General features: G+C 42.4%; 1 protein-coding gene across 3 annotated transcripts in view; it reads right to left on the reverse strand.

The window, feature by feature from the left end:
- Positions 1–2,012: 2,012 nt before the first annotated feature.
- The window catches only part of LOC137228130 (tumor necrosis factor receptor superfamily member 10A-like), an 84,523-nt gene continuing 60,731 nt past the window's right edge, over positions 2,013–25,804 (reverse strand). For 2 of the 3 annotated variants that reach the window (XM_067745154.1, XM_067745153.1), the window contains exons 3-9: positions 24,614–24,727; positions 23,735–23,846; positions 22,463–22,719; positions 21,909–21,940; positions 21,265–21,447; positions 5,622–5,697; positions 2,013–4,433 (exon numbers count right to left, since the gene is read on the reverse strand). In XM_067745154.1, the coding sequence (XP_067601255.1) occupies positions 4,120–4,433; positions 5,622–5,697; positions 21,265–21,447; positions 21,909–21,940; positions 22,463–22,719; positions 23,735–23,846; positions 24,614–24,727 (1,088 nt within the window). In that variant the 3' untranslated portion in view covers positions 2,013–4,119. The remainder of the gene's footprint in view (positions 4,434–5,621; positions 5,698–21,264; positions 21,448–21,908; positions 21,941–22,462; positions 22,720–23,734; positions 23,847–24,613; positions 24,728–25,804) is intronic. The other variant, XM_067745155.1, reaches the window with a different exon arrangement.

The following is a 25,804-nucleotide window of genomic DNA, read 5'->3' on the forward strand; positions in this document are numbered from 1 at the left end:
GGGATGTGCCAGCATCCCTGGCCATTGCCTAGTAGTGTGTCAGGAACAGTCCCTAATCATAAGACAAACAACCACGTTCCCAGCATTCTCACACCACATACACAACACATACACACCACACACACACACACACACACACACACACACACACACACACAGACTGTTCCTCCCTGAGGACAGGAACCCTGTATTTCTTGTTTTAATATCCCAGCTTCTGCCCCAGGCAGGGCCTGGCACCTAGGAGATACCCCAGGTGCTGCCACCCTGGTCCTATAGACCCTCATTTCTTGCCTGGACCTCCAGACTGGTCTCCGAGATCCCACCCTGTGTGCTATACTTTAGTCTCCACATAGCTGTCTGAGTGTTTGCTTTAAAGCAGGATTCATGCCAGTTTCCTGCTCATTACCCTCAGTGCCTTCTCATTTATGCCTAGAAAAAAGTCGAAACTCCCTACCTTGGCTCTCAGGCCCTGCGTAATGTTGGCCCCTATTCCTCTCTGCTCATCTCCTACTACATCCCTCACCCACACCATCCCAGCCAGCAGGCCTCCTTCCTGCTTGAATATGCCAAGGCCATCACCACCTCAGGGCCTCCACCTTGGCTGCCTCCGTGGCCTCGCTTACTCTCCCTGCTAACCTTGGCATGACTCATTTCTTTACATGTACAACTCAGCTGCTCCTGTGAGGAGTTTTACTTGATCGTATGAGCTACAACAGGCAACCTGTAATAGCACATCTCCCTGTTTTACTTCCTTTACACCACTTCTTAGATCTAAAACAATTTGTCTTATTTACTTCATTTACCCTGTTGATGCCAAAAGCTCAGCTTCTCTGTACACCGGCGCTAAATCAAATCTCAGAGACAGAGTTTTGGGTGAAGTAGAAAAGGATAGCTTTCTTACTTTGCCAGGCAAAGGGGGACACAGCAGGCTCCTGCCTCGAAAAACTGTGTGTCTCCTTGGAGAGGATAGTGAGAAGTTTTAAAGTAATGGTTCAAAGATGCATGATCAGCCCTTGGACATTCTTCTGATGAGGTGGTTGTGAGGTAAGTAGGAGTCAGCATCATCGACCTTCAGGTTCCAACTGGCCTGGGTTCTACATGCTTGTGGGCAGCATACCATTGTTAGTCATTAACCTCTCTCACCTGGAGGGGGTTTCAGTATCAGAAAACAGCTCAAAGATATTGTTTTGTGTATCCGTTGATGGGGAGCCAGGACCTTGCCCCAAGGCTGCACTGTTGTTTCTCTTGACTGTTTCTCACTGGTCTCGTATCCCCTCCCTTCCCTAATTAACAACTGCTTGAATCTGCCCGGTGGAACTCAGAGAAGGTCATGGAGGCTGAATGAAGTCTATTTCCTGTGATCAAAGAAATGGGGGACACAGAAAGGCTTTGTGCCCAGGAGTGCCACAGGGCCCTGCTCGGTGTCACCGGCTCCCCCAAGTAAAAATGTTCTCGTGTATCATTAGTGTCTAAAAGATACTGAACACAAGGACAGAGGAATAAATGTGTGATTAGATGAGAGGATGGATGGGCGAAGGGTAGGTGGGAGGATGAGTGGCTGGAAGGGAAGATGGGTGGGTGGGTGCAAGGATGGTAGGCAGAGATAGATGGAGTGAGTGGAGACAGATCAAAAGATGGGTGCATGGGCAAATGGATGGAGGGGTGAGTAGATGAATTACAACTTCTGTAATATATTATATGGACCTAGAAAAGGCAAGACCTTCTCTGTGCACGAGGACATGCTGTGTGCTGGGGACTTCTCGAGAGGGAAGGCCATCTGCCGAGTGAGTAAGGCCATTTCCGTTCTTCCCTTGCCTGTTGTCAGGGCCTCAGTTTCTCTGGGGGAGGGGCTGTGTTGCCTCTACTGTCTTTGTGGAGACCCCTGGGACTTCCCATTTCCTCCCTCTACATGTCTTCCTGGCCTCCATTCCTTGGCAGAGTCCCCCAGGACAGCCCCTTCCTAAGCCCCTTGCACATAAGGGCATCTACTGGCAGCACCCTCAAACAGCATCTTTTTATGAGGCACACTTTAAAGTTTTTACTGAAGTATAACATACATACAAAAGAATATATTCGTGCTCTTTTCATAAGTTGGATGAATTTTCACATAGTGACGCAACACGTGACCAATACCCCAGAGGCCCCACTCACACCTCCTTCCTATCATCAACACCCAACAGAAACCACCACCTTCACTTTTGACACCTTAGATTCTGCATGTTCCATAAGTAGAATTCATTTCCAGTTGTCAATCTTTCATGTCTTAACATTGTATTTGTGAGAGTCATCAATACTGTTACATGTAGTTATAGTTTGTTCAGTCTCCTTGCTCTAGAGGACTCTATTGTGTGAATTGAATTCTATGATCAGTTCTACTCTTGATGGGTATTTTAGAGGTTTCCCAGTTTTTCATTTCATTTCACTTGCAAATGTTTTCTCTTGTATTTCACAGAAGCCCTTGAGTAGAATTGTTGGATTAAAAGGTATGTGTATATTCAGCTTTGGCAGGTATTTCCAGACATCTCCAAAGAGGTTGCACACTTTCCACTCATCCCAGCAGTGGATGAGAGTTTAATATTTATTTATTTTATTTATGTATTTTCTTTATTTTTTTTGGCTGTGTTGTGTCTTAGTTGCATCACAAGGGACCTCTGTTGAGGCATGCGGGATCTTTCGTTACGGTGCGTAGTCTGCTCCAGTTTCTCTCTAGTTGTGGATCTCAGGCTTCTCTCTAGTGGTCGCGTACGGGTTTTCTCTCTCTAGTTGCGGCGTGCAGGGATCCGGAGTGTGTGGGCTCTGTAGTTGTGGCACGTGGGCTCTCTTGTTGAGGCACACGAGATTATTAGTTGTGGCGTGAAGGCTTAGTTGTAAACCAACTATAGTTCAATTTTTAAAAATGGAAAATTTTTAAAAAATAAAGTATACATTCTAATGGTAAAAAGAAAATAAGAATTTGTGTTTATGTGTTCCCTTTCACGCAGAAGTGGGATGCTTACAGAGGCACTAAGCTCCTCATATTTGGAATCTGTACCCTAAAAAGGCTGTTCTGGCACGCAGATTCACAGACCACCGTAAGTGAGAGGGCTCATCTAGTAGTGCTGAGTCAGCCAACATTGAACACAATCCATGAGCACTGTCCCCTCTTCCTCCCAGAGACCATGGCAGACACCAGGAGCAGATCCCTGTCCTCTCTCCCTGGAGCCCAGATAGAACTGAAGGTTCACTAACAAAACCAGACGTGGCACATGACATAGAAGCTATTTGACACTCATGTGTCCCACCCATGTCCCACCCTTCCCACTCAGGTCCATAGATGAACAGGAGGAGGCCCACGCATGACAGCCCAGTTCATGGATACCAGACACAGGGCTGCATGTGGATGCTACTTCTCCTCACTCTCTCCTCATTTGTAAACATCTACCAATAAATAATATAAATAATCCCACACCTATAAAATTGTCAGTGGGAAATGATGGACACTTTAAAAGTTGCTGGTCATCTAATCCTAGACAAAGTCAGACTCCCGTATGAGGGAGAATTGATCCCACCAGTGCCTCCCACTGCAGTGGGCTTCGTCCTCCCTGCTCTGTATTTTTACTGATTTTATGGTTGCCTGCTCCCTTCCAGGGAACCCACGTAGTCAACCTAGTAAGTAACCTTTCCAAAAGGTTTCCCACGTTCATATAAATCTATACAAAAATATTAAAATGGAAAGATGCTTATCATAAAATATTAAGTCGTCATTAGACATAATTAAGTACGCACATAACATGGGTGGATGTCCCAAAATAAAAAATACAAGTAAAACGTGCAGTTCTGGTAGGATGACAAAGTGCTCTGAACTAAATGACATCCTAAATCAACTCTCAGTACATACACGAGCATAAATATTTATAAATATTTCCACCATCATTTATCAATGACATTCCATAAAAATTACTCATTTTACTGAAAAGTTCTAGAACTCTACAACTTCTGCATATATCGAATGATAGTGTTCCTTCAAGTATTTGTCAAGTACCGGCTGTTTCATCCAGGCTGGTGTCCAATCATGTGTCCCTTTCCAGAAGAAAAGGTAAAGTAGGGAAGCTGTAGTTTCATAAAGAGATTCTTTTAGACTCAGGACACAGCAGAGCCTGCTTCACCATCTTCATAGACATACTTTCCCGAGCCCAACAGGTGGTCCCGAATTGTCTCCTTTGCCAGTCTTTCCCCCAGCGTTTCCAAGGCATCCAGCAGGGTGTTGACTGAAGCCGCCCGTCCCTTGTTGCTGACCCAGGTCTCTAGCATTTCATACAAGGCATCCCGAGGGACCCGGACCCCTTCTCTGGCCAGAAGGATCTCATTTCGCGTGAGGCCCAACTGCCTCATGAGTGAGTCCCAGGAGTTAGGGGACACGGCGGTTGCAAAGTAATCGAAGAATAGTCTCAGACCTAGGTTGAGGGAAAGTCACAGAGACAGAGTTGGGACAGGCTTTAGAAAGGGCAGAGGACCCTCAGTCAGGCCTAGACCCCAGGGTGGGACCTGAGGAGCGCCCTCTGCTGGTGAACCTGCTGCTCTGCGTCCCTGACATGCTTCCCATCAGCAGAGAATCAGGCCACACTCCATGGGCCTCACCTGTGCCCAAGGCACTGCAGGGAGTCCAGGTCTCCAGAGAGTCCTGCCCTAAGGGGGGATGAGGGCCCACCAGGGAGGGGAGATGGACGTCATGGAGGGAGAAGGCAGTCTGTGGTAGGAGACAGAGGGCGGGACACAGTGGTGCAACAGACCTCAGAGGAGGACACCTGCCGTTCTCACGAGAGTGAGGTCCCCTGGCTGCCACCTCTGCAGTGGGGACAGAGCAAGGGCCTGGAGGGAGGAAGGTCTCTGGCCTCACACCCAGCTCGACCTCGCTGACTGACACTGTGGCAGAGCTAGATGGGGACAGACTCGGAGCAAGAATTTAACCCATCAAATGGAGCAAGCACCACCCACCTCACGGGACTGTACTGGGGATTCAATGAGGCGTGTGTGAAATGCAGTGCACACCACCGTGCATAGGTACATAAGGTGGGCCCCGATACAAATTTATATTTTCTAACGGCTGCACTGAAAAACGTAAAAAGTAACAAGTAATAGCTAATTTTCATAAAATAGGGTACTAACTCAATATATTCTAAAAATTTTCATTTCAGCATGTAATCAGTATACAACAAACTGTTAATGAGACATATTACAGTCCTTTTTCCTACCAGTTCTTTGCAATACAGTATCGAGTTACACTACAGCTCATCAGATTTGGCCACAGGTCAGATGCTCCACAGCCTCCTGCGGCCCCTGGGTGCCCTGCTGGACGGCACAGCCCCTTAGATGCCTCAGGGTGGGCCAACCTGGCCCTGAGCAACAGGGGAGGAGGGAGGATGGGGGACAGGGAAGGACAGGGAGGTGTTATGGGACACTGTTAGGGGACAGAGGGGTGCAGGGTGGGGAGAAGAAGAGCGGGCAGAGAGGGAATTAGAGTCCCGAAGGTCCAATGACAAGCCATCCCTGCTCTGAGTTGCCCTAACAGCTATGGGGACGGCAGTTAGGGCACTGTCCCTCCTCCCTCCACTCCTGCCCCAGTGCCCGGGGAAAGCACTCACTTTCAGTGGGGTCTGCACCGTTTGCTGGAACCAGCAGCCTTCTTCTCGTGTGAGATGCTTCATCTTCTGTTGGTTCCTGTAAAACACAGTGGAGAACAGCCTTGGTCTTAATCAGGGGTCCTGGGTTCCAGAACTGAGCCCGGCAACCAGCCCGCTGCGTGACATGGGCAGCCACCTTCCCTCCCGGGTCTCTGTGGAGACGGAGAGGAACCTCTCGCCCTGAGCAGTTCACAGGCTCATGTACTCATGGAGGGACATGTTCCCTGCAGTAATGCTCACTTCTTAAGTATCTGCTCCAGTTTTGACAACTGTATACAGCTGAGTAGCCATCACCCAATCAAGACACAGAACATTCCCAGCACCCACACAGTCCCTTCTGCCCTTCTAGTCCTTTCCCACCCACCTCGTCAGGAGACAAGCACTCCATCCCAGCCTTCTTGTGACTCAAATGAAGAGTATTTACAAGGGCATTTTGGAAAATCTAAAGTAAGTGTCTATTCCATGTACATGAAGGTGCTTTGATCAGCAATAATGTACCATATCAATAGCCTAAATAAGGGAATGAAAGCATCTGATAGCCTCCATGGAGACTGGAAAGGCATTTGGTAGAAGTAAACATGAACTCTGACTTTGTAAAAATACCTAAAAATAGGAGGCTGCATCCACAATGATAAAATTTTCTATATGAACACAAGAGTCAGCATCATTCCTAATGGTGAAATGTTGGAGGCATTCCCAGTGGAATCAAATCAAGAGCAAAATATCTGCCTTCTCTAAGCATCTTTGAACATAAGTTCTGGACTATGCAGCAAGCAAGATGTGAAGAAAAAATGAGGCAAAACTAGGGGAAGGGGGCAGAAAAAATAATTATGATTTTAATATGGCTGAATATTTTAAAAACCTAAGGTTTAAGCTACAGTACTTAAAAATGAGTGCATGTCTTGATGAATGTTAAAAACATAGCAGAAACAACATATTAGAAAATGAGATTATAAGAGGATCCAACCATTAAGAGTAATAAAGAAACAGCTTTGACAGGAAATAGTCATAACTTATCTGAAGAACTCAAATCTTATTGAGTCATAATAAAAACCCTTGACTTGAAATGCTATCTCCTTTTTTCATTCATATATTTTTTCATTGAGTTATAGTTGATTTACAATATTATATTAGTATCAGGTGTACAATGCAGATTCAGAATTTTTAGAGATTATACTCCATTTAAAGTGATTATAAAATATTGGCTATATTCCCTGTGCTGTACAATCTATTTTTGTAGATATTTGTTTTGTATATAATAATTTGTACCTCTTAATCTCCTACCCCTATTTTGGCCTCCCACCTTCCCTTTCCCCCTGGTAACCACTAATTTGTTCTCTATATCTGTGACTCTGCTTCTTTCTTGTTATATTCATTTGTTTTTTTATTTCTTAAATGCCACATTAGGTGATAACATACAGTATTTGTCTTTCTCTGTCTGACTTATTTCATTAAGCATAATACCCTCCAGGTCCATCCATGTCGCTGCAAATGGCAAAATTTCATTCTTTTTTACGGCTGAGTAGTATTCCATTGTGTGTATATGTGTGTGTGTGTGTGTGTGTGTGTGTGTGTGTGTGTATACATGTATATCTCACATCTTCGTATCCATTAATCTGGGTTTTTTTCTTTCTTTTTTGTATTTATTGTGGTAAGAACACTTAACATGAGATCTACCCTCTTAACAGATTTTTAAGAGTACAATACATTTATTATTATCTATAGGCACATTGTGGTAATGCAGATCTCTAGAATTCATCCATCTTGCACAACTGAAATTTTATACAAGTCGATTAGCAACTACCCATTTGCCCCTCTCCCTAGCCCCTGGCAAGCATCATTCTATTTCTTGCTTCTGTGAGTATGACTATTTGGGATATCTCATATAAGTGAAATCATGCAGTATTTGTCCTTTTGTGACTGGCCTATTTCACTTAGCATAATGTCCTCAAGGCACATCCATGTTGTAGCATATTGCGGGATTTCCTTATTTTTTAAGGTTTAACAATATTCCATTGTATGTATATACCACATTTTCTTTTTTTTTAAATACATCTTTATTGGAATATAATTGCTTCACAATACTGTGTTAGGTTCTGTTGTACAACAAAGTGAATCAGCCATATGCATACATATATCCCCATATCCCCTCCCTCTTGAGCCTCCCTCCCACCATCCCTATCCAACCCCTCTAAGTCATTGCAAAGCACCTAGCTGATGTCCCTGTGCTATGCTGCTGCTTCCCACTCGGTATCTATTTTACTTTTGGTAGTGTATATATGTTGATGCTACTTTCGCTTCGCCCCAGCTTCCCCCTCCCCGCGGTGTCCTCAAGTCCCTCCTCTATGTCTGCGTCTTTATTCCTGCCCTGTCACTATGTTCATCAGTACCATTTTGTTTTTTTTAGATTCCATATATATACGTTAGCATACGGTATTTGTTTTTCTCTTTCTGACTTACTTCACTCTGTATGACAGACTCTAGATCCATCCACCTCACTACAAATAACTCAATTTCATTTCTTTTTATGGCTGAGTAATATTCCATTGTATATATGTACCACATCTTCTTTATCCATTCATCTGTCGATGGACATTTAGGTTGCTTCCATGTCCTGGCTATTGTAAATAGTGCTGCAATGAACATTGTGGTACATGATTCTTTTTGAATTATGGTTTTCTCAGGGTATGTGCCCAGCAGTGAGATTGCTGGGTCATGTAGTAGTTCTGTTTTTAGTTTTTTAAGGAACCTCCGTACTGTTCTCCATAGTGAGAACTGAGGGTTGTCTTTTCGTCTTGTTTATGGTTTCCTTTGCTGTGCAAGAGTTTAAGTTTAATTAGGTCCCATTCGTTTATTTTTGTTTTTGTTTTCATTACTCTAGAGGGTGGGTCAAAAATGATTTTGCTGTGGTTTATGTCAAAGAGTGTTTTCCCTATGTTTTCCTCTAAGAGTTTTATAGTGTCTCGTCTTACATTGAGGTCTTTAATTCATTTGGAGTTTGTTTTGTGTATGGTGTTAGGTAGTGTTCTAATTTCAGTCTTTTACAGGTAGCTGTCCAGTTTTCCCAGAACCACTTATTGAAGAGGCTGTCTTTTCTCCATTGTATGTTCTTGCCTCCTTTGTTGTAAATTAGGTGACTATATGTGTGTGGGTTTATCTCTGAGCTTTCTATCCTGTACCATTGATCTATATTTCTCTTTTTGTTTTTGTGCCAGTACCATACTGTCTTGATTACTGTAGCTTTGTAGTGTAGTTGGAAGTCAGGGAGCCTGATTCCTCCAGCTTCATTTTTCTTTCTCAAGATTGCTTTAGCTATTTGGGGTCTTTTATGTTTCCATATGAATTGTAAAATTATTTGTTCCAATTATGTGAAAAATGCCATTGGTAATTTGATAGGGATTGCATTGAATCTGTAGATTGCTTTGGGTAGTATAGTCATTTTCACAATATCGATTCTTCCAATCCAAGAATGTGGTATATTTCTCCATCTGTTTATGTCATCTTTGATTTCTTTCATCAGTGTTTTATAGTTTTCTGAGTACAAGTCTTTCACCTCCTTAGGTAGGTTTATTCCTAGGTTTTTTATTCTTTTTGTTATGATGGTAAATGGGATTGTTTCCTTAATTTCTCTTTCTGATTTTTCATTGTTAGTGTATAGGAATGCCAGAGATTTCTGTGCATTAATTTTGTATCTTGCAACAATACCAAATTCATTGATTAGCTCTAGTAGTTTTCTGGTGGCATCTTTAGGATTTTCTATATATAGTATCATCATCTGCAAACAGTAACAGTTTTATTTCTTCTTTGCCAATTCGGCTTCCTTTTATTTCTTTTTCTTCTCTGATTGCTGTGGCTGTGACTTCCAAAACTATGTTGAATAAGAATGGTGAGAGTGGGCAACCTTGTCTTGTTCCTGATCTTAGTGGAAATGCTTTCAGTTTTTCACCATTGAGTATGATGTTTGCTGTGGGTTTGTCATATATGGTCTTTATTGTGTTGAGGTAGGTTCCCTCTATGCCCATTTTCTGGAGAGTTTTTTTCATAAGTTGGTGTTGAATTTTGTCAAAAGCTTTTTCTGCATCTATTGAGATGATCATATGGTTTTTATTCTTCAATTTGTTAATATGGCGTATCACATTGATTGCGTATATTGAAGAATCCTTGCATTCCTGGGATAAATCCCAGTTGTCATGGTGTATGATCCTTTCAATGTGTTGTTGGATTCTCTTTGCTGTGGTTTATGTTATTTTTGCATCTATGTTCATCAGTGATATTGGTCTATAATTTTCTATGTTTGTGATATCTTTTTCTGGTTTTGGTATCAGGGTGATGGTGGCTTCGTAGAATGAATTTGAGAGTGTTCCTCCCTCTGCAGTTTTTTGGATTTGAGAAGGATAGGTGTTAGCTCTTCTCTAAATGTTCGATAGAATTCACCTGTGAAGCCCTCTGGTCCTGGACATTTATTTGTTGGAAGATTTTTAATTATGGTTTCAATTTCATTACTTGTGATAAGTCTGTTTATATTTTCTAATTCCTCCCAGTTCAGTCTTGGAAAAATGTACCTTTCCAAGAATGTGTCCATTTCTTCGTGGTTGTCCATTTTATTGGCATATAGTTGTTTGTAGTAGTCTCTTATAATCTTTTATATTTTTGTGGTGTCAGTTGTGATTTCTCCTTTTTCATTTCTAATTTTATTGATTTGCATACTCTTCCTTCTTCCTTGATGAGTCTGGCTAAGGATTTATCAATTTTGTTTATCTTCTCAAAGAACTCACTTTTAGTTTTATTGATCTTTGCTATTGTTTTCTTCATTTCTAGTTCATTTATTTCTGCTCTGATCTTTATGATTTCTTTCCTTCTAGTGACTCTGGGGTTTCTTTGTTCTTCTTTGCCTAGTTGCTTTAGGTGTAGGGTTAGATTGTTTATTTGAGATTTTTCTTCTTTCTTGAGGTGAGATTGAATTGCTATAAACTTCCCACTTAGATCTGCTTTTCCTGCATCCCATATGTTTTGGCTTATCATGTTTTCATTGTCATTTGTTTCTATGTATTTTTTAAAATTTCTTCTTTGATTTCTTCAGTGATCTCTTGGTTATTTAGTAGTGCACTGTTTAACCTCCATGTATTTGTGTTTTTTACAGTTTTTTTTTCATGTAATTGATTTCCAATCTCATAGCGTTGTGGTCAGAAAAGATGCTTGATATGATTTCAATTTTCTTAAATTTACTGAGGCTTGATTTGTGACCCAAGATGTGATCTATCCTGGAGAGAATGTTCCATGTGCAATTGAGAAGAAAGTGTATTCTGTCACTTTTGGGTGGAATGTTCTATAAATATCAATTAAATCTATCTGGTCTATTGTGTCATTTAAAGCTGTGTTTCCTTATTTGTTTTCTGTTTGGATGATCTGTCCATTGGTATAAGTGGGGTGTTAAAGTCCCTTAGTATTATTGTGTTACTTTCTATTTCCCCTTTCATGGTTGTTAGCATTTGCCTTATGTATTGAGGTGCTCCTATGTTGGGTGCATAAACTTTTATAATTGGTATATCTTCTTGGATTGATCCCTTGAACATTATGTAATGTCCTTATCTCCTGTAACAGTCTTTAGTTTAAGGTCTATTTTATCTGATACGAATATTGCTACTCCAGCTTTCTTTTGATTTCCATTTGTATGGAATATCTTTTTCCATGCCTTCATTTTCAGTCTGTATGTGTCCCTAAGTCTGAAGTGGGTCTCTTGTAGATAGCATATATATAGGCCTTGTTTTTGTATCCATTCAGCCAGTCTGTGTCTTTTGGTTGGGGCATTTAATGCATTTACATTCAAGGTTATTAGTGATATGTATGTTCCTATTACCATTTTCTTAATTGTTTTGGGTTTGTTTTTGTGGGTCTTTTTCTTCTCTTGTGTTTCCTGCCTAGAAAAGTTTCTTTAGTATTTGTTGTAAAGCTGGTTTGGTGGTGCTGAATTCTCTTAGCTTTTGCTTGTTTGAAAATGTTTTGATTTCTCTGTTGAATCTGAATGAAATCCTTGCTGGGTAATCTTGGTTGTAGGTTTTTCTCTTTCAACACTTTAAGTATATCCTGCCACTCCCTTCTGGCCTGTAGAGTTTCTGATGAAAAATCAGCTGATAACCTTATGGGGATTCCCTTTTATGTTATTTTTTGTTTTCCCCTTGCTGCTTTTAATATTTTTTCTTTGAATTTAATTTTTGTTAGTTTGATTAATATGTGTCTTGGTGTGTTTTTCCTAGGGTTTATCCTATATGGGACTCTCTGTGTTTCCTGGACTTGCGTGACTCTTTCCTTTCCCATGTTAGGGAAGTTTTCCACTATAAACTCTTCAAATATTTTCTCAGACCCTTTCTTTTTCTCTTCTTCTTCTGGGACCGCTCTAATTCGAATGTTGGTGCATTTAGTGTTGTCCCAGAGGTCTCTGAGATTGTCTTCAATTCTTTTTTCTTTATTCTGCTTCTCAGGGTTATTTCCACCATATTGTCTTCCAGCTCACTTATTTGTTCTTCTGCCTCAGTTATTCTGTTATTGATTCCTTCTAGTGTATTTTTCATTTCAGTTATTGTGTTATTCATCTCTTGTTTGTTTATTCTTTAGTTATTCTAGATCTTTGCTAAACATATCTTGTATTTTCACAATCCGTGCCTCCATTCTATTTCTGAGATTCTGGATCATGTTTACTAACATTACTCTGAATTCTTTTTCAGGTAGATTGTCTATTTCCTCTTCATTTATTTGGTCTTATAGGTTTTTACCTTGCTCCTTCATCTGTGACCTATTTTTTTGCCATCTTATTATTATTTTTTTGATTGGTGGGATTGTCTAACTACTTGTTTGACCTGAGGCTTCCACCACTGGAGTTTGTAGGCTGTTGGATACAGCTGGGTCTTGGTGCCGAGATGAGGACCTCCATGAGACCTCACTCTGATGAATATTCCCTGGTGTCTGAGGTTCTCTGTTAGTCCAGTGTTTTAGACTCAGAGTTCCCACCACGGGAGCTTTGGCCTGACTCCTGGCTCGTGAACCAAGATCCCACAAGATGCAGAGGGTTTCAAGAAAAAAAAAAAAAAAAGAACAATAATGAACAGTAAAAAATAAAATTAAACTCAGAAACTAACAAATATGTTAGAAAGTATATAAAAATAAAAATATAGATGAAACAACAACTGGAAGGTAAAACAGGACCACAATATTAAAAAAGAGGAAAAGAAAAAATAAAAGGTGGAAAAGGCCTTGGCTGTGGACATCAGGGTTTAAGCAGTGGCGGGGTTTGGGCACTGGGTGGGGCCTATGGTTAGGGCTCACAGGGCTGGAACACACCCTGAAGTGTGTGAAGGGTAGGGCTTAGGCTCAAGCCTGAAAAGGGGCCCAGGTCTCTGGTCTCAGAGGGTGGGGGCCCAACCTAGAAGCCCAGCAGGCTTCCCAGACCTGAGTAGGTGGGGCAAACATTCTCTGCTCCTCTCCAGCTCCTCTGGTCCTGGAGGGCTCCTCCTGCCTGCCTCTCCTGTTCTCCCCCCTGGCCTCCTTGCTATGCTCCCAGGACCAATGCAGCCTGGAGGGGGCCTCTGAGGGGATAGGACCTGGCCCAAGAGCCAGGCAGACTTCCCCAGCCGATTGGGCAGGGGAAACTCTCAGTGTGCTACCCCCTGATCCAAGTCCCTGAGGGTCCCTCCAAGTATGGGGAACCCCTCCTTCTCAGTCATCCCTCAGGGGTGCTGGTCCTGTCCAGCCTTCACTTCTCCTCCCCACTCAGGCCCCGCATGTCCTACTGGTTTGCTTGGGGGTTCCTCCTTTCTCCGTGGGCATCAAGGTCCCCCACTAGAGTCCAGCAGGCACCCTAGTTGTGGGGAGACATGAATTCTATATCTTCCCAAGCCGCCATCTTGACTCTGCCTCTCCATTCATCTGTTGATGCACACTTAGGTTGTTTCCATATCTTGGCTATTGTAAATAATGCTGCTGTGAACATTAGAATTAGTGTTTTCACTTTTAATAAAATATATACCCAGTAGTGAAATTGCTGGATCACATGGTAGTTCTATTTTCAGTTTTTCGAGGAACCTCCATACTGTTTTCCACAGTGGCTGCACCAATTTACATTCCCACCAACACTGTATGAGGCTTCTTTTTTCTCTACTTCCTTGCCAAAACTTGTTATTTATGGTCTTTTTGATGCTAGCCATTCTGAAAGGTGTGAAGTGATATCTCATTGTGGTTTTGATTTGCATTTCTCTGATGATTAGTGATGTCGAGCATCTTTTCAGGTACCTGTTGGCCATCTGCATTTCCTCTTTGGAAAAATGTCTATTTGGGTTTTCTGCCTGTTTTTTAATTGAGTTGTCTGGTTGTTGTTGTTTTTGATATTGAGTTGCATGAGCTATTTATATATGTTGGATATTAACCCCTTATTGGTCATATCATTTGCAAATATTTTCTTCTATTCAGTAGGGTGTCTTTTTGTTTTGTCAATGGTTTCCTTTGCTGTGCAAAAGCTTTTAAGTTTAATTAGGTCTATCTGTTCATTTTTGCTTTTGTTTCCTTTGCCTTAGGCAACAGATCCAAAAAAATATTGTCATGATTCATGTCAGAGAGTGTTCTGCCTATGTTTTCTTCTAGGTGTTTTATGGTTTCTGGTCTTACATTTAGGTTGTTAATCCATTTTGAGTTTATTTTTGTATATGGTGTGTGAAAATGTTCTAATTTCATTCTTTTAGATGTAGCTGTCCAGTTTTTCCAGCGTCAGTTACTGAAGAGAATGTCTTTTCTACATTGTATATTCTTGCCTCCTTTGTCATAGACTACTTGACCCTAAGTGCATGGGTTTCTTTCTGGGCTTTTTTTTTTTTTTTTTTTTTTTTTTTTTTTGCGGTACGCAGGCCTCTCACTGTTGTGGCCTCTCCCATTGTGGAGCACAGGCTCTGGACACGCAGGCTCAGAGGCCATGGCTCACGGGCCCAGCCACTCCGCAGCATGTGGTATCTTCCCAGACCGGGCCACGAACCCGTGTCCCCTGCATCGGCAGGCGGACTCTCAACCACTGCGCCACCAGGGAAGCCCTCTATTCTATTTTTGTAGCTTTGTAGTATAGTATGTCTGTGTGACTGTTTTTGTAGCTTTGTAGTATAGTATGAAATCAAGGAATATAATACCTTAACTTTGTTCTTTCTCAAGACTGTCTTGGCTATTCCAAGTCTTTTGTGTTTCCACACAAATTTTAAGATTATTTGTTCTATTTCAATGAAAAATGCCATTGGTATTTTGATAGGGATTACATTGAATCTGTAGATTGCCTTGGATAGCGTGGTCATTTTAACAATATTAATTCTTCCAATTCATGAACACAGTGTATCTTTCCATTTGTTTGTGTCATCTTCAGTTTCTCTCATCAGTGTCTTATAGTTTTCCTAGTACAGGTCTTTAACCTCCTTAGGTAGGTTTATTCCTAGATATTTTATTCTTTTTGATGCAATGGTAAATGGAATTGTTTCCTTAATTTCCCTTTTTTGATAGTTTGTTGTTAGTGTATAGAAATGCAACAGATTTCAGTATATTAATTTTGTGTCCTGCAACTTTACCAAATTCATTGACTAGCTCTAGCAGTTTTCTAGGGGTGTCTTTAGGATTTTCTATGTATATTATTATGTTATTTGCAAACAGTAACAGTTTTACTTCTTCCCTTTCAATTTGGATGCCTTTTATATGTATTTCTTCTTGTCTGTTTGCTGTGGCTAGGACTTCCAACACTATGTTAAATAAAAATGGTGACAGTGGGCATCCTTGTCTTGTTCCTGATCTTAGAGGAAATGCTTTCAGCTTTTCACCATTGGGTATGTTGTTAGCTGTGGGTTTGTCATATATGGCCTTTATTATGTTGAGGTGTGTCCCCTCTATGCCCACTTTTTAATTATAAATGGATTTTGAATTTTGTCACAATGTTCTTCTGCATCTATTGAGGTGATCATATGGTCTTTATTCTTCAGTTTGTTAATGTGGTGTATCATATTGATTGATTTGCAGATGTTGAAAAATCCTTACATCCCTGGGATAAATCCCAATTTATCATGATGTATATATCTTTTACTGTATTGTTGGATTCAGTTTGCTAATATTTTGTTGAGGATTTTTCCATCTATGTTCATCAGTGACATTGGACCATAATTTCCTTTTTTGTGATATCTTTGTCAGCTTTTAGTATCAGGGTGATGTTGACCTCATAGAATGAGTTTGGAAGCATTCCTTTCTCTGCAATTAGTTGGAATGGTTTGAGAAGGATAGGTGTTAACTCTTCTCTAAACGTTTGGTAGAATTCCCCTTTGAAGCCATCAGGTCCTGGACTTTTGTTTTTGTGGAGTTTTTTGATTACTGATTTGATTTCATTATGGGTAGTTGGTCTGTTCCTATTTCTTCCTAGTTCAGTCTTTGGAGATTGTACATTTGTAGGAATTTTTCCATTTCTTCTGTGTTGTCCAATTTATCGGCATATAGTTGTTTGTATTAATCTCTTATGATCCTTTATATTTCTGTGGTGTTGGTTTAACTTCTCTTTGTTTTACTTATGATTTTTATTGGCTTGGGTCCACTCACTTTTTTTCTTGATTAGTCTGGTGAAAGGTTCCTCAATTTTCTTTTTCTTTTCAAAGAACCAGCTCTTAATTTCATTGATCTTTTCTATTTTTTTGTTTAGTCTCTATTGCAGTTATTTATTCTCTGATCTTTAGGATGTTTTTTCCTTCTACTTATTTTGGATTTTATTTATTCTTCTTTTTTTTTTTTTTTTTGTTCCTTTAGGTGTAAGGTTAGGATGTTTACTTTAGATGTTTTTTGGTTCCTAAGGTAAGCTTATATCACTATAAACTTCCCTTTTAGAACTGCTTTTGCTGTGTCCTATAGATTTTTGGATCATGGTGTTTTCATTTTCATTTGTCTCCAGATATTTTTTAAATTCTCCTATGATTTCTTCAGTGATCCATTGGTTGCTTAGCAGTATACTGTTTAGGTTCCACATGTTTGTGTTTTTTGCAGTTTATTTTTCTACTAGTTGATTTCTAGTCTTATAGCGTTGTGGTCAGAAAAGATGCTTGATATGGTTTCAAATTTCTTAAATTTATTGGGTTTGTTTTGTAGCCTAGTATATGATCCATCTTGGAGAAATGTTCCATGAGCACTTCTGTACAGCACAATGTATATTCTGCTGCTTTTGGATGGAATGTTCTATATATGTCAGTTAAGTACGTCTGGTCTAATGTGTCTTTTAGGGCCGGTGTTTCCTTATTGATTTTCTGTCCAGATGATTTGTCCATTGATGTAAGTGGAGTGTTAAAATCCCCTACTCTTGTGTTACTGTCAATTTCTCCCTTTATGTCTGTTCATATTTGCTTTATGTATTTAGGTGCTACTATATTGAATCTATATATATTTACTACTGTTATATCTTCTTCTTGGATTGATCCCTTGATCATTAGGTCATGTCTTTCTTTCTCTCTTGTTACAGTCTTCATTTTAAAGTCTATTTTGCCTGATATAAGTATTGCTACCCTGGATTTCTTTTATTTCCATTTGCATGGAATACTTTTTTCCATCCCCCTCACTTTTAGTCTATGTGTGTCTTTAGAGCTAGTGGGTCTCTTGGAAGTAGCATATATATGGATCTTGGTTTGTAGCCATTCAACCACTCTTTGTCTTTTGATTGGAGCATTTAGTCTTTATTCATTTAAAGTAGTTATTGATAAGTGTGTACTTATTGTCATTTTGTTAATTGTTTTCAGATTTGGGGGGTAATTCTTTTTAGTTTTCCTTTTTTCTTCTTTTGTTCTCTTCCCTGTGACTGATGACTCTCTTTATTGTTATGTTTGTATTCCTTTCTCTTCTGTGTGTGTATGTAATATAGATTTTTGATTTCTGGTTACTGTGAGGTTTATATAATCAAACTATCTGTATGTATTTGTGTGATTAATTTGCTGATCTCTTAATTTCAAAAGAATTTTATAAACCCTGCTTTTTTATTCCTCTTGTGCCTCAATTTCTGTTTTTGACATCATATTTTATATCATTTTGTTTTCTATATTTCATTACTACTTATTGTGTATATAGATAATTTTACTACTTCTGTTTTTTACCTTCCTACTACCTTTGTATGTGGTTGATTTACTACCTTTACTGTGTATTTTCCTTTACCAATTAACTTTTTACTTTTGTAAGTTTTGTGTTTCTAGTTGTGGGTTTTTCTTTTCCACTGAGAGAAGTCCCATTAACATTTCTTGTAAATCTGGCTTGGTGGTGCTGAACTCTTTTAGCTTCATTAGGTCTGTAAAACTTCTGATATGTTCATCAAATATGAATGGGAGACTTGCCAGTTAGAGTATACTTGGTTGTCGGTTTTCCCCTTTCAACAGTTTAAATATATTGTGCCACTCCCTCTGGCCTGCAATTTCTACTGAAAAGTCAGCTCATGGCCTTATGGGAGTTCCCTTGTATGTTTCTTGTTTCTTGTTGTTTTCCCTTGTGGTTTAATATTCGCTCTTTATCTTTAATTTTTGCTATTTTAATTACAATGTATGTTGATGTGGTCCCCCTCAGGGGTTATCAGGGCTAGTGCCAGTCACCCGTATGCAGAATCAGATCCTGAGATCTCTGGATGCAGAGCTGTGGGTGTCCCAAAGCTGGTGTCAGCCCACTAGTGGGTGGGATTGGATCCTGGGGCCACTGGCTGAGGGGCTCAAGGTGTCCCCTTGGCCTGTAGTTGGCCTGCTGTTGTGCATGGCTGGAGCCCAGTGGGGTCCCAGAGCTGATGCCAGCCTGCTGATGTATTCGTTGGGTCCTGACAAGGCAGCTGAGGGGCTGCAGTGTTCCTGGGGCTGCTGCGCAGTAGATCCTGGGGCTGGTGTCTGCCCACTGGTGGGTGGAGCTGGGTCTCTGGCTGCAGGGCCCTATGATTTCCTGGGACTAGTGCCCGCACACTGGTGTGCAGGGCTGGGTCCCGGGCCCACTGGTGGACAAGGACGTCCAGGGGCAACTGTCGGCTCAGGTGGTCTTAAGTCAGGCTGCCTGCTGGTGGGTGGGGCTGTGTCCCTGCTTGCCTAGATGCTTGGCCTGAGGCATCCAAGTGCTGGTGCCTATAGGCTGGTGGGTGGGGGTAGGGCTGGATCCCAAGGCTAATAAGCTAGAGGGAGAATTCCAAAATGGTGCTTGCCAGCACCAGAGTCCATGTGGTAGAATGAACTCCCCCAAATTGCTACCAGCAGTGTCAGTGTCCCCAGGATGAGATCCAGTTGCCTCTTGCCTCCCCGGGACTCTCCAAAATCAGCAGGTAGGTCTGACCCAGACTTCTTTCAAATTTCTGCTCTTCCCTGGGTCCCAGTGGTTGTGAGATTTTATGTGCACCCTTTAAGATGCAGTTTCTATATCCCACAAACCTCTGGGTCTCCTGAAAGTAAGCCCCACTGGCCTTAAAGCCAAATGTTCTAGGGGCTTGTCTTCCTGGTGCAGAACTCCTGGGCTGGGGAGCCTGATGTGGGGCTCAGATTCCTTGCTCCTTGGGCAGAACCTCTGCAAATGTAATTAGCCTCCCAATTGTGGGTTGATCACCCGGCAATATGGGTTTTTACTGTACTATGTCTCAGCCATCTTGTGGTTCCTTCTTTATATCATTAGTTGTAGAAGATATTTTCTGGTAGATTCTGGTATTTCTCACCAATAGTTCCTCTGTAAATAGTTATAATTTCGGTGTGCCTGTGAGAGGAGGTGAGCTCAGGGTCTTTCTACTCCACCATTATGTTTAATCTCTCAATGTTATCTTCTTTGATAAGAGCAATATTGAATATTAACAAGATCTTAATTCTTCCTAGATTAATTTATGAATTTAAGGTAATACAAAATATTTCAATAATTTTTTTAGGTGTGGAGGATATCTTATAAAATAATTCTAAATTTTATCTGGGTAAACAATAAATTTTGAAAAAGTAAGAGGTATTGCTCTCTCAGATATTAAAACATACTAAACAGTTTCATTGGTATAGTATATAGATGACATGCATAACAATTTCAGCAAAGAATCAGAGAAAATTATACCTCATAGTTACCTGAAATAAAAAGAACTAAGTGGCTAGAGAAAGATTATAGGATGAGGCTTTCATGACTCACTGAGAAACTTTCTATACTGTTTAAATTTTCTCACTGTGGATATGTATTAACTACTGTGAAAAAATGTGAAAAGTGATTAATCAGGATGGGGGGATTATTTGTCTTTTTTGTTTGTTTGCTTCCTTTCATACTTTCTCTTTAAAAAGAATGCAGTATATAGTTGACCCTTGAACAACAAGGGTTTGAACTGCACAAGTCCATGTACATGTGGATTTTTTTCACTATATATGCACTACAGTACTATATGATACACAGTTGGTTGAACCTGAGGATGCAGAGCCACAGACATGTGGATTTTGGAGGGTCTTGTGTCCCTATCCCCAGCTTTGTTCAAGGGTCAACTGTCAATGCAGGAAAAAAACCCCAAAAAGAACACTCTAGATGGAAAGAGATCATTGTCCGTATAAATATTTCACATGTGATAAAGGAGAGGCCTAAAACAGAGGGAAGTGGGAGAAGCAGTTGCTAAATAGGGTAATAGGAAGGAGACAGTGACTCAGAATTCAGGGAGCTCCTCACATCATATCATATCACAAAATAAATTCCAGTTAGCTAAAATTGTTAAATGCTAAAAATCATCATTAAATTTAAAAACTCTAAGAAATTAAAGAATTTCATCTTATGTTGTGGGGAATGACTTTCCAACCTTATGAAGAATGAGAAATGTTTGCACAGGTTGACTACTCACTGTCAAAACTGATGAACAGATATGAACCCAAACTGGATGTGCATGTGTGTGTAGACAGTAGAAAAGCACTTCTACAAGTTGACCCCAAAATTCTACTTCTTCTAAGAAGCCACTATACAAATATGATCAGCTATCAGGACTAAGATTTATTTTTTATTTATTTATTTTTTTGCGGTATGCGGGCCTCTCACTGCTGTGGCCTCTCCCATTGCGGAGCACAGGCTCCGGACGCGCAGGCCCAGCGGCCATGGCTCACGGGCCCAGCTGCTCCGTGGCATGCGGGATCCTCCCGGACCGGGGCACGAACCAGTATCCCCTGCATCGGCAGGCGGACTCTCAACCACTGCGCCACCAGGGAAGCCCAGGACTAAGATTTATTTTCATGTATGTTCAGTGTAATAATAATTTTGTAACAAATTTGATATTCCTATTATTAGGAGGAATGGCTTACGATATTATTTTACAACTATGCAGTGGAATAGTATGCAGCCCTCATTCAATCATTCAACAAATATGGGAGTGCCCACTCTGTGCCTCCTTGTTCTAGACTGAGGAAACAGTGAGAACTGGACAGATAATAAACAGCACAATATTGCATAGAGCTGACAGTCTGCCATATCAGGGTAGCAGGTTCCTTTCCCCTTCAGGACCCTGATATCCCTCTATCACCACTTCCCCATGGGACAGGAGACCTGACCAACATTGGTCTTTCTCTGTTTCTACTTCAGTCCTGGGCAAGAAGAAAGCTCACCACACACTCACCAGTAAATGCTTTGCTTCCACTGGAGACTGTACCATGACACCTGTCAGCTTGTCCTGCTCCTGGTCTTCTAGGTCCTTCTTGGGCACCAGAATGGACAGCAAATCTCTGTTGATCAGCATGTTGTTATGGGCATTGTCCAGAGCCCCAGGACCTCTTGGGGGACAGGAGCAGCAGAAAAAGACCTTGGGAAGGCAAGGAGCTGATTCAGGAGTCCATACCCACAGATCCCTGCAGCGTCTGGGGGAACATGGTGGGCTCTGCCTCCCCACCTACTCCCGTTTGTCCCCCCCCAGGTGGGCACAGACTCAACACATCCAGGGTTCTGCTGATGGCACCAGGACCCTAATGCTGTGCTAAGGGGGGTTTAGCACCCTTGCCTGACACCCCCCCATACCCCAGGGTGCATCCAGGGTTATGGAGTGAGGGCGTCTCACAAGCAGGAAGAGGGACAGGGCTAGCACTGCCAACCAGCCTTAGAGCTGCTCTCAACAGGCCAGTTGCTCTCCTACAGTCAGCCCAGAGCCCTCAGGCCACTTGAGAGAGCCAGGGACAACAGCATAGGACAAACTGGGGACCGTGTCCACCCAGGGCCAAACAGTTACTGAGGGCCTGATGCCACCAGGTCCTGGAGAAACCAACTCACCCTGTCCATGCACTTAGGGTCCACACCACGACCTAGAAGAGAAGAGGCATCCGCCTGAGCCGTGGGGAACGCCCTCTTGCAGCACCTCCCTCCCCAGGGACAGTGCCAGGGACAGGGTGTGGGCTGGGGGCTCAGACACTGAACAGGGAGCCCCGGGCCTGGTGACAGGGAGCGGGCCATTCCAAATCTGGAGAACCCTCGGGGAGGGAGAAGAGAAGGGGGAAAATGAAACCCATGTAAAATCTCTGTGGGGTTCTGCTGAACGACCCTCCCCCTGACTCTTGTCACCCAGTCAAGGTGCTGACCACCTCTCTGCCCTGGCTGGGGGTCCTAAAGACATTAAGAACTGACCCTGCTCCCCACCCACCATACTTGGCCAGGGGGAAGAGGGGACCGTCAGCTGAGATGGGGGACTCATGCGATCCCGGCTTCGTAGGAGCAGGTGAGGTGGGAGGTGGAGGGGGATCCCGGGGAACAAGATCAGAGCCAAGCCAGGAGGACTGGGGAGATGGAGGAGGGGGCCAGCACCTCCCCCTTCCCTCCCAGAACCTCACCTTGAATGCAGCACCGCCAGAAAAGACATGCGATCACCAGCAGGAAACAGACAGGTGTAATTACAGCTACAACTGTGATCACCAGCTGTGAAGTGTCTGAGGAGGAAGAGGGAGTGGTGGGCAGTCTTGGGGGCATGGTCACTGTCTCACCAGGAACCGGGGCCTCCCCACTGGCCTGGGTACCTGATTTTCGGTCCACACATGTGAGGTCGCTGAAAGGGCTACAGGGCGTGGCCATGACCATCCCATCAGGGCACCTGGGTACAGACACAGGGAGGACATGGAGGGGATCCGTCAGGGAAAGCTGGCCAGATGAGGAGAAAGAGGGAGAAAACTCCCACCTGGGGTACCCTGACAAGACAGTGCAGGAGGGACGGGCTTCTCCTGTCTGCAGGGCTGGGTCCCCTCACTGCCCCTTGCTGGGTGGGAGAAGGATCTGGGCTTGTGCACTCCAGCCCCCAGGGCTCCTGCTGAGTGTTCAGAGCTGCCCCTTAAGGAGCTGGGCCTTCTCTGCAAGGCCTGCACTGGCCTCCCTGGGCTGCAGGGGAAGCCTATGTGAGGGGGCATCTCATCCAAGTCAAGGGTCAGAAGGGTTTGGGCACAAGCCAAGCCTCATCCTCCAGTCAAGCTTTAATACAAGGATCCTCTTGTCCTCCACCTGTTGACTCTTCCTACCAATCACAGCCAGCACTGGAGCGTCAGAGGAGAGCAAATTACTATTGGCCCCTACATCCCCAAATAGGAAAGATTCATTCCCTCTTATTGGGGGAATGAGGGCTGGATGTGAGGTCAGCTGAGTTGGCTCAGGGCTTTAAAGGAACCTTGAAGGAGCTACATGCTCAATCTTATTATGACTTGGCTGTGGGCACTTTTGTATTCATGGGCCCTTTCCTGCATAAAAAATATTAAAGATTCCATTTTATGACTGAATTGTTATAAAGATGAATATAAGCCCAGCTGCATTCTACTCATTTTTTCCCCTCTTGATATCTTTTTTTTAAAGAAATTAAAACTTCTGTTGACTGCATCATGGATCTAATCAGTGGCCTATTGTGTCCAATAGAAAAGCCGACCTGGCCAAAGGGAAGCGGTGCTAAGGAGGTGTGGGAAGATGCAGGGGGCAGTGCAGGGACATGCAGATGGATGGGGAGGGGCTGCTGCAGGCTCAGGAGACCCCACCAGCACAGGGACGGAAGCTTCCCTGGGGCGGAAGCGAGGCTCTGTAGTGTTTCCCTTGAACTGTTGGGAACCACCTAGGCTCCCACGTCTCACCCAGTGCTGCACTTCTGGCAGAACTCAGGTGAGTCTTCTTCATGGAAAGTTCCAGGTTTGCACTGACACTGTGTGTCCTTAGTCGCCGTGCAAGGGGTCCTCTCTTCTTCACCTGAAGACAAAGGATAAGGTTTGGGGATGTGTTTCCCTTGCGTGACCCTCGACCCTTCTTCACCAACCAAACACCCACCCACTCAGCTCTCCTCAGTTCACTGTAGCTTTGGGGGTCAAATTCTGCAGCAACACATGTGGGGCACATAAAGGACAGCCCCTGTTCACCTGTCACCAATACTCAGAGGTGTGAGAAAAGGACCATGATTCATTATTTAATGCATTAGGACAAGGAGGGAAATCTTATAGCTCACAGGGTCAGTAGGAAGGGCCAGGTATAATCTGAGAGACCCTGGATGGAGAGGAACCCTTGGGTGACTTCCCAAAACCTAGCCCTGCTGGAGAGGTAGAGGGGCCCTAAGTTGTAAAGGCTGAGAGAGGCCAAGTCTCTGCCAGGAGCACAGAGCACAGGGCTAAGAGGGGCCTGGCCCAGGACTAGACCCACGTCAAAGCTCAAACCTAGCACTTTTCCACTTGGCCAGGCCTTTTCTTATGCTGTAACTATACATATCCCATCCCTCTCCCCCATCAAAGGACAGATTACTTTCCCACCACTTTCATCTGATGATTTAAAAGATTTACATACTATGTGGCATGCATTATAAAAATAATTTCTATTTTTTGTATTGACCTAAGACATAATCATAAAACAGGGTATGATGAAGACCAAGAAGGACTGGAATTGGAATCCAGATGTCCTGATTCCATGTTGGATACAATTCCCACCTCATCATGCCTGCACTTGTTATGGGTCCCCATGTTCTGTACCTGATTTACAGATTGTACATGGTAAGCAGGAAGGGAGCATATTCCAGTGATTAGTAAAGTCCACTCCATTTGTACAGGATATACAGTTTTCTCCACCTTCTGATACATGGTATCCTGGGAAGGGAGAGAAAATCTGGTAAATGAATCCCCACAGGATTCCCAGGGGCTGGCAGTGGTGACTGGGAGACTCCTCTTTTGGCCATCAACAGAATCCAAATGGGGAAATTCATTTTACCTGGCATCAGCCAGTTCATCAATTCTGCATCTACTATATACCCTTGACTAACAATGCAGCATAAATATATTACAAGTCAATAAAAAATTCAAATATTATAGGAGCCACGTTAAAAGAGCAGAAGGAAACAGCTCAAATTAATTTTAATAATGCATTTTAATCAATATATTCAAAATAATATCACTTAAAGATGTAATAAACATAAAACAGTCGAATATTTTACATTCATTTTTCAAAGTATGTCTTAGAATACAGGGATTATTTCTCCCTTACATCACTCACTATTCGGAGTGGCCATATTTCAAGTGCTCAGTAGTCACATGGACCTAGTGACTACTAAATTGGACAGCACCATCAGGTCCCTAGAGAGTCACAGAAGAAAGTCTTAATCCCTGTCCTCAATGAGGTCCAGGTCAGTGGAAGACACAAACAAGATCAGAAGTAATATGACAATCACAGACAAGCCTTCAGTTAAAGTTCATGCCATCCTCCAAAACAATGGAAAGAAAAATGGGTCCTGTATGTAAAGAGTCAAAGAAAGATCCAGAGAAAGTGTGGCTTTGTGCCTTGGAATACAGAGGCATTCTCCAGGCACTGAGGTGAGACCTTGCAGGAGCTGCTGCTGCCTGGGAACGTATGTCCCGAATCATACAAAAATTGTTTTTGGCTTATTTCACATAGCACAGGTTTTTGAGGTTCATCCATGTTGTAACATGTGTCAGAATTTCATTCTTTTTTCAGGCTGAATAATATTCCATTGCATGTGTATAAAACATTTAGTTTATCTATTCATGCATGAATGGACACTTGGGCTTCTTCCACTTCTTGGCTATGATGAATATTGCTATGAACATGGGTGTACTAATATCTCCTTGAGACCTCATTTTTAATTCTTTTGGATATATACCCAGTAGCAGGATTGCTGGATCATATGGTATTTCTAGTTTTTAATATTT

Source organism: Pseudorca crassidens, chromosome 7 (assembly GCF_039906515.1).
Source record: "Pseudorca crassidens isolate mPseCra1 chromosome 7, mPseCra1.hap1, whole genome shotgun sequence".
Taxonomy (NCBI): domain Eukaryota; kingdom Metazoa; phylum Chordata; class Mammalia; order Artiodactyla; family Delphinidae; genus Pseudorca; species Pseudorca crassidens.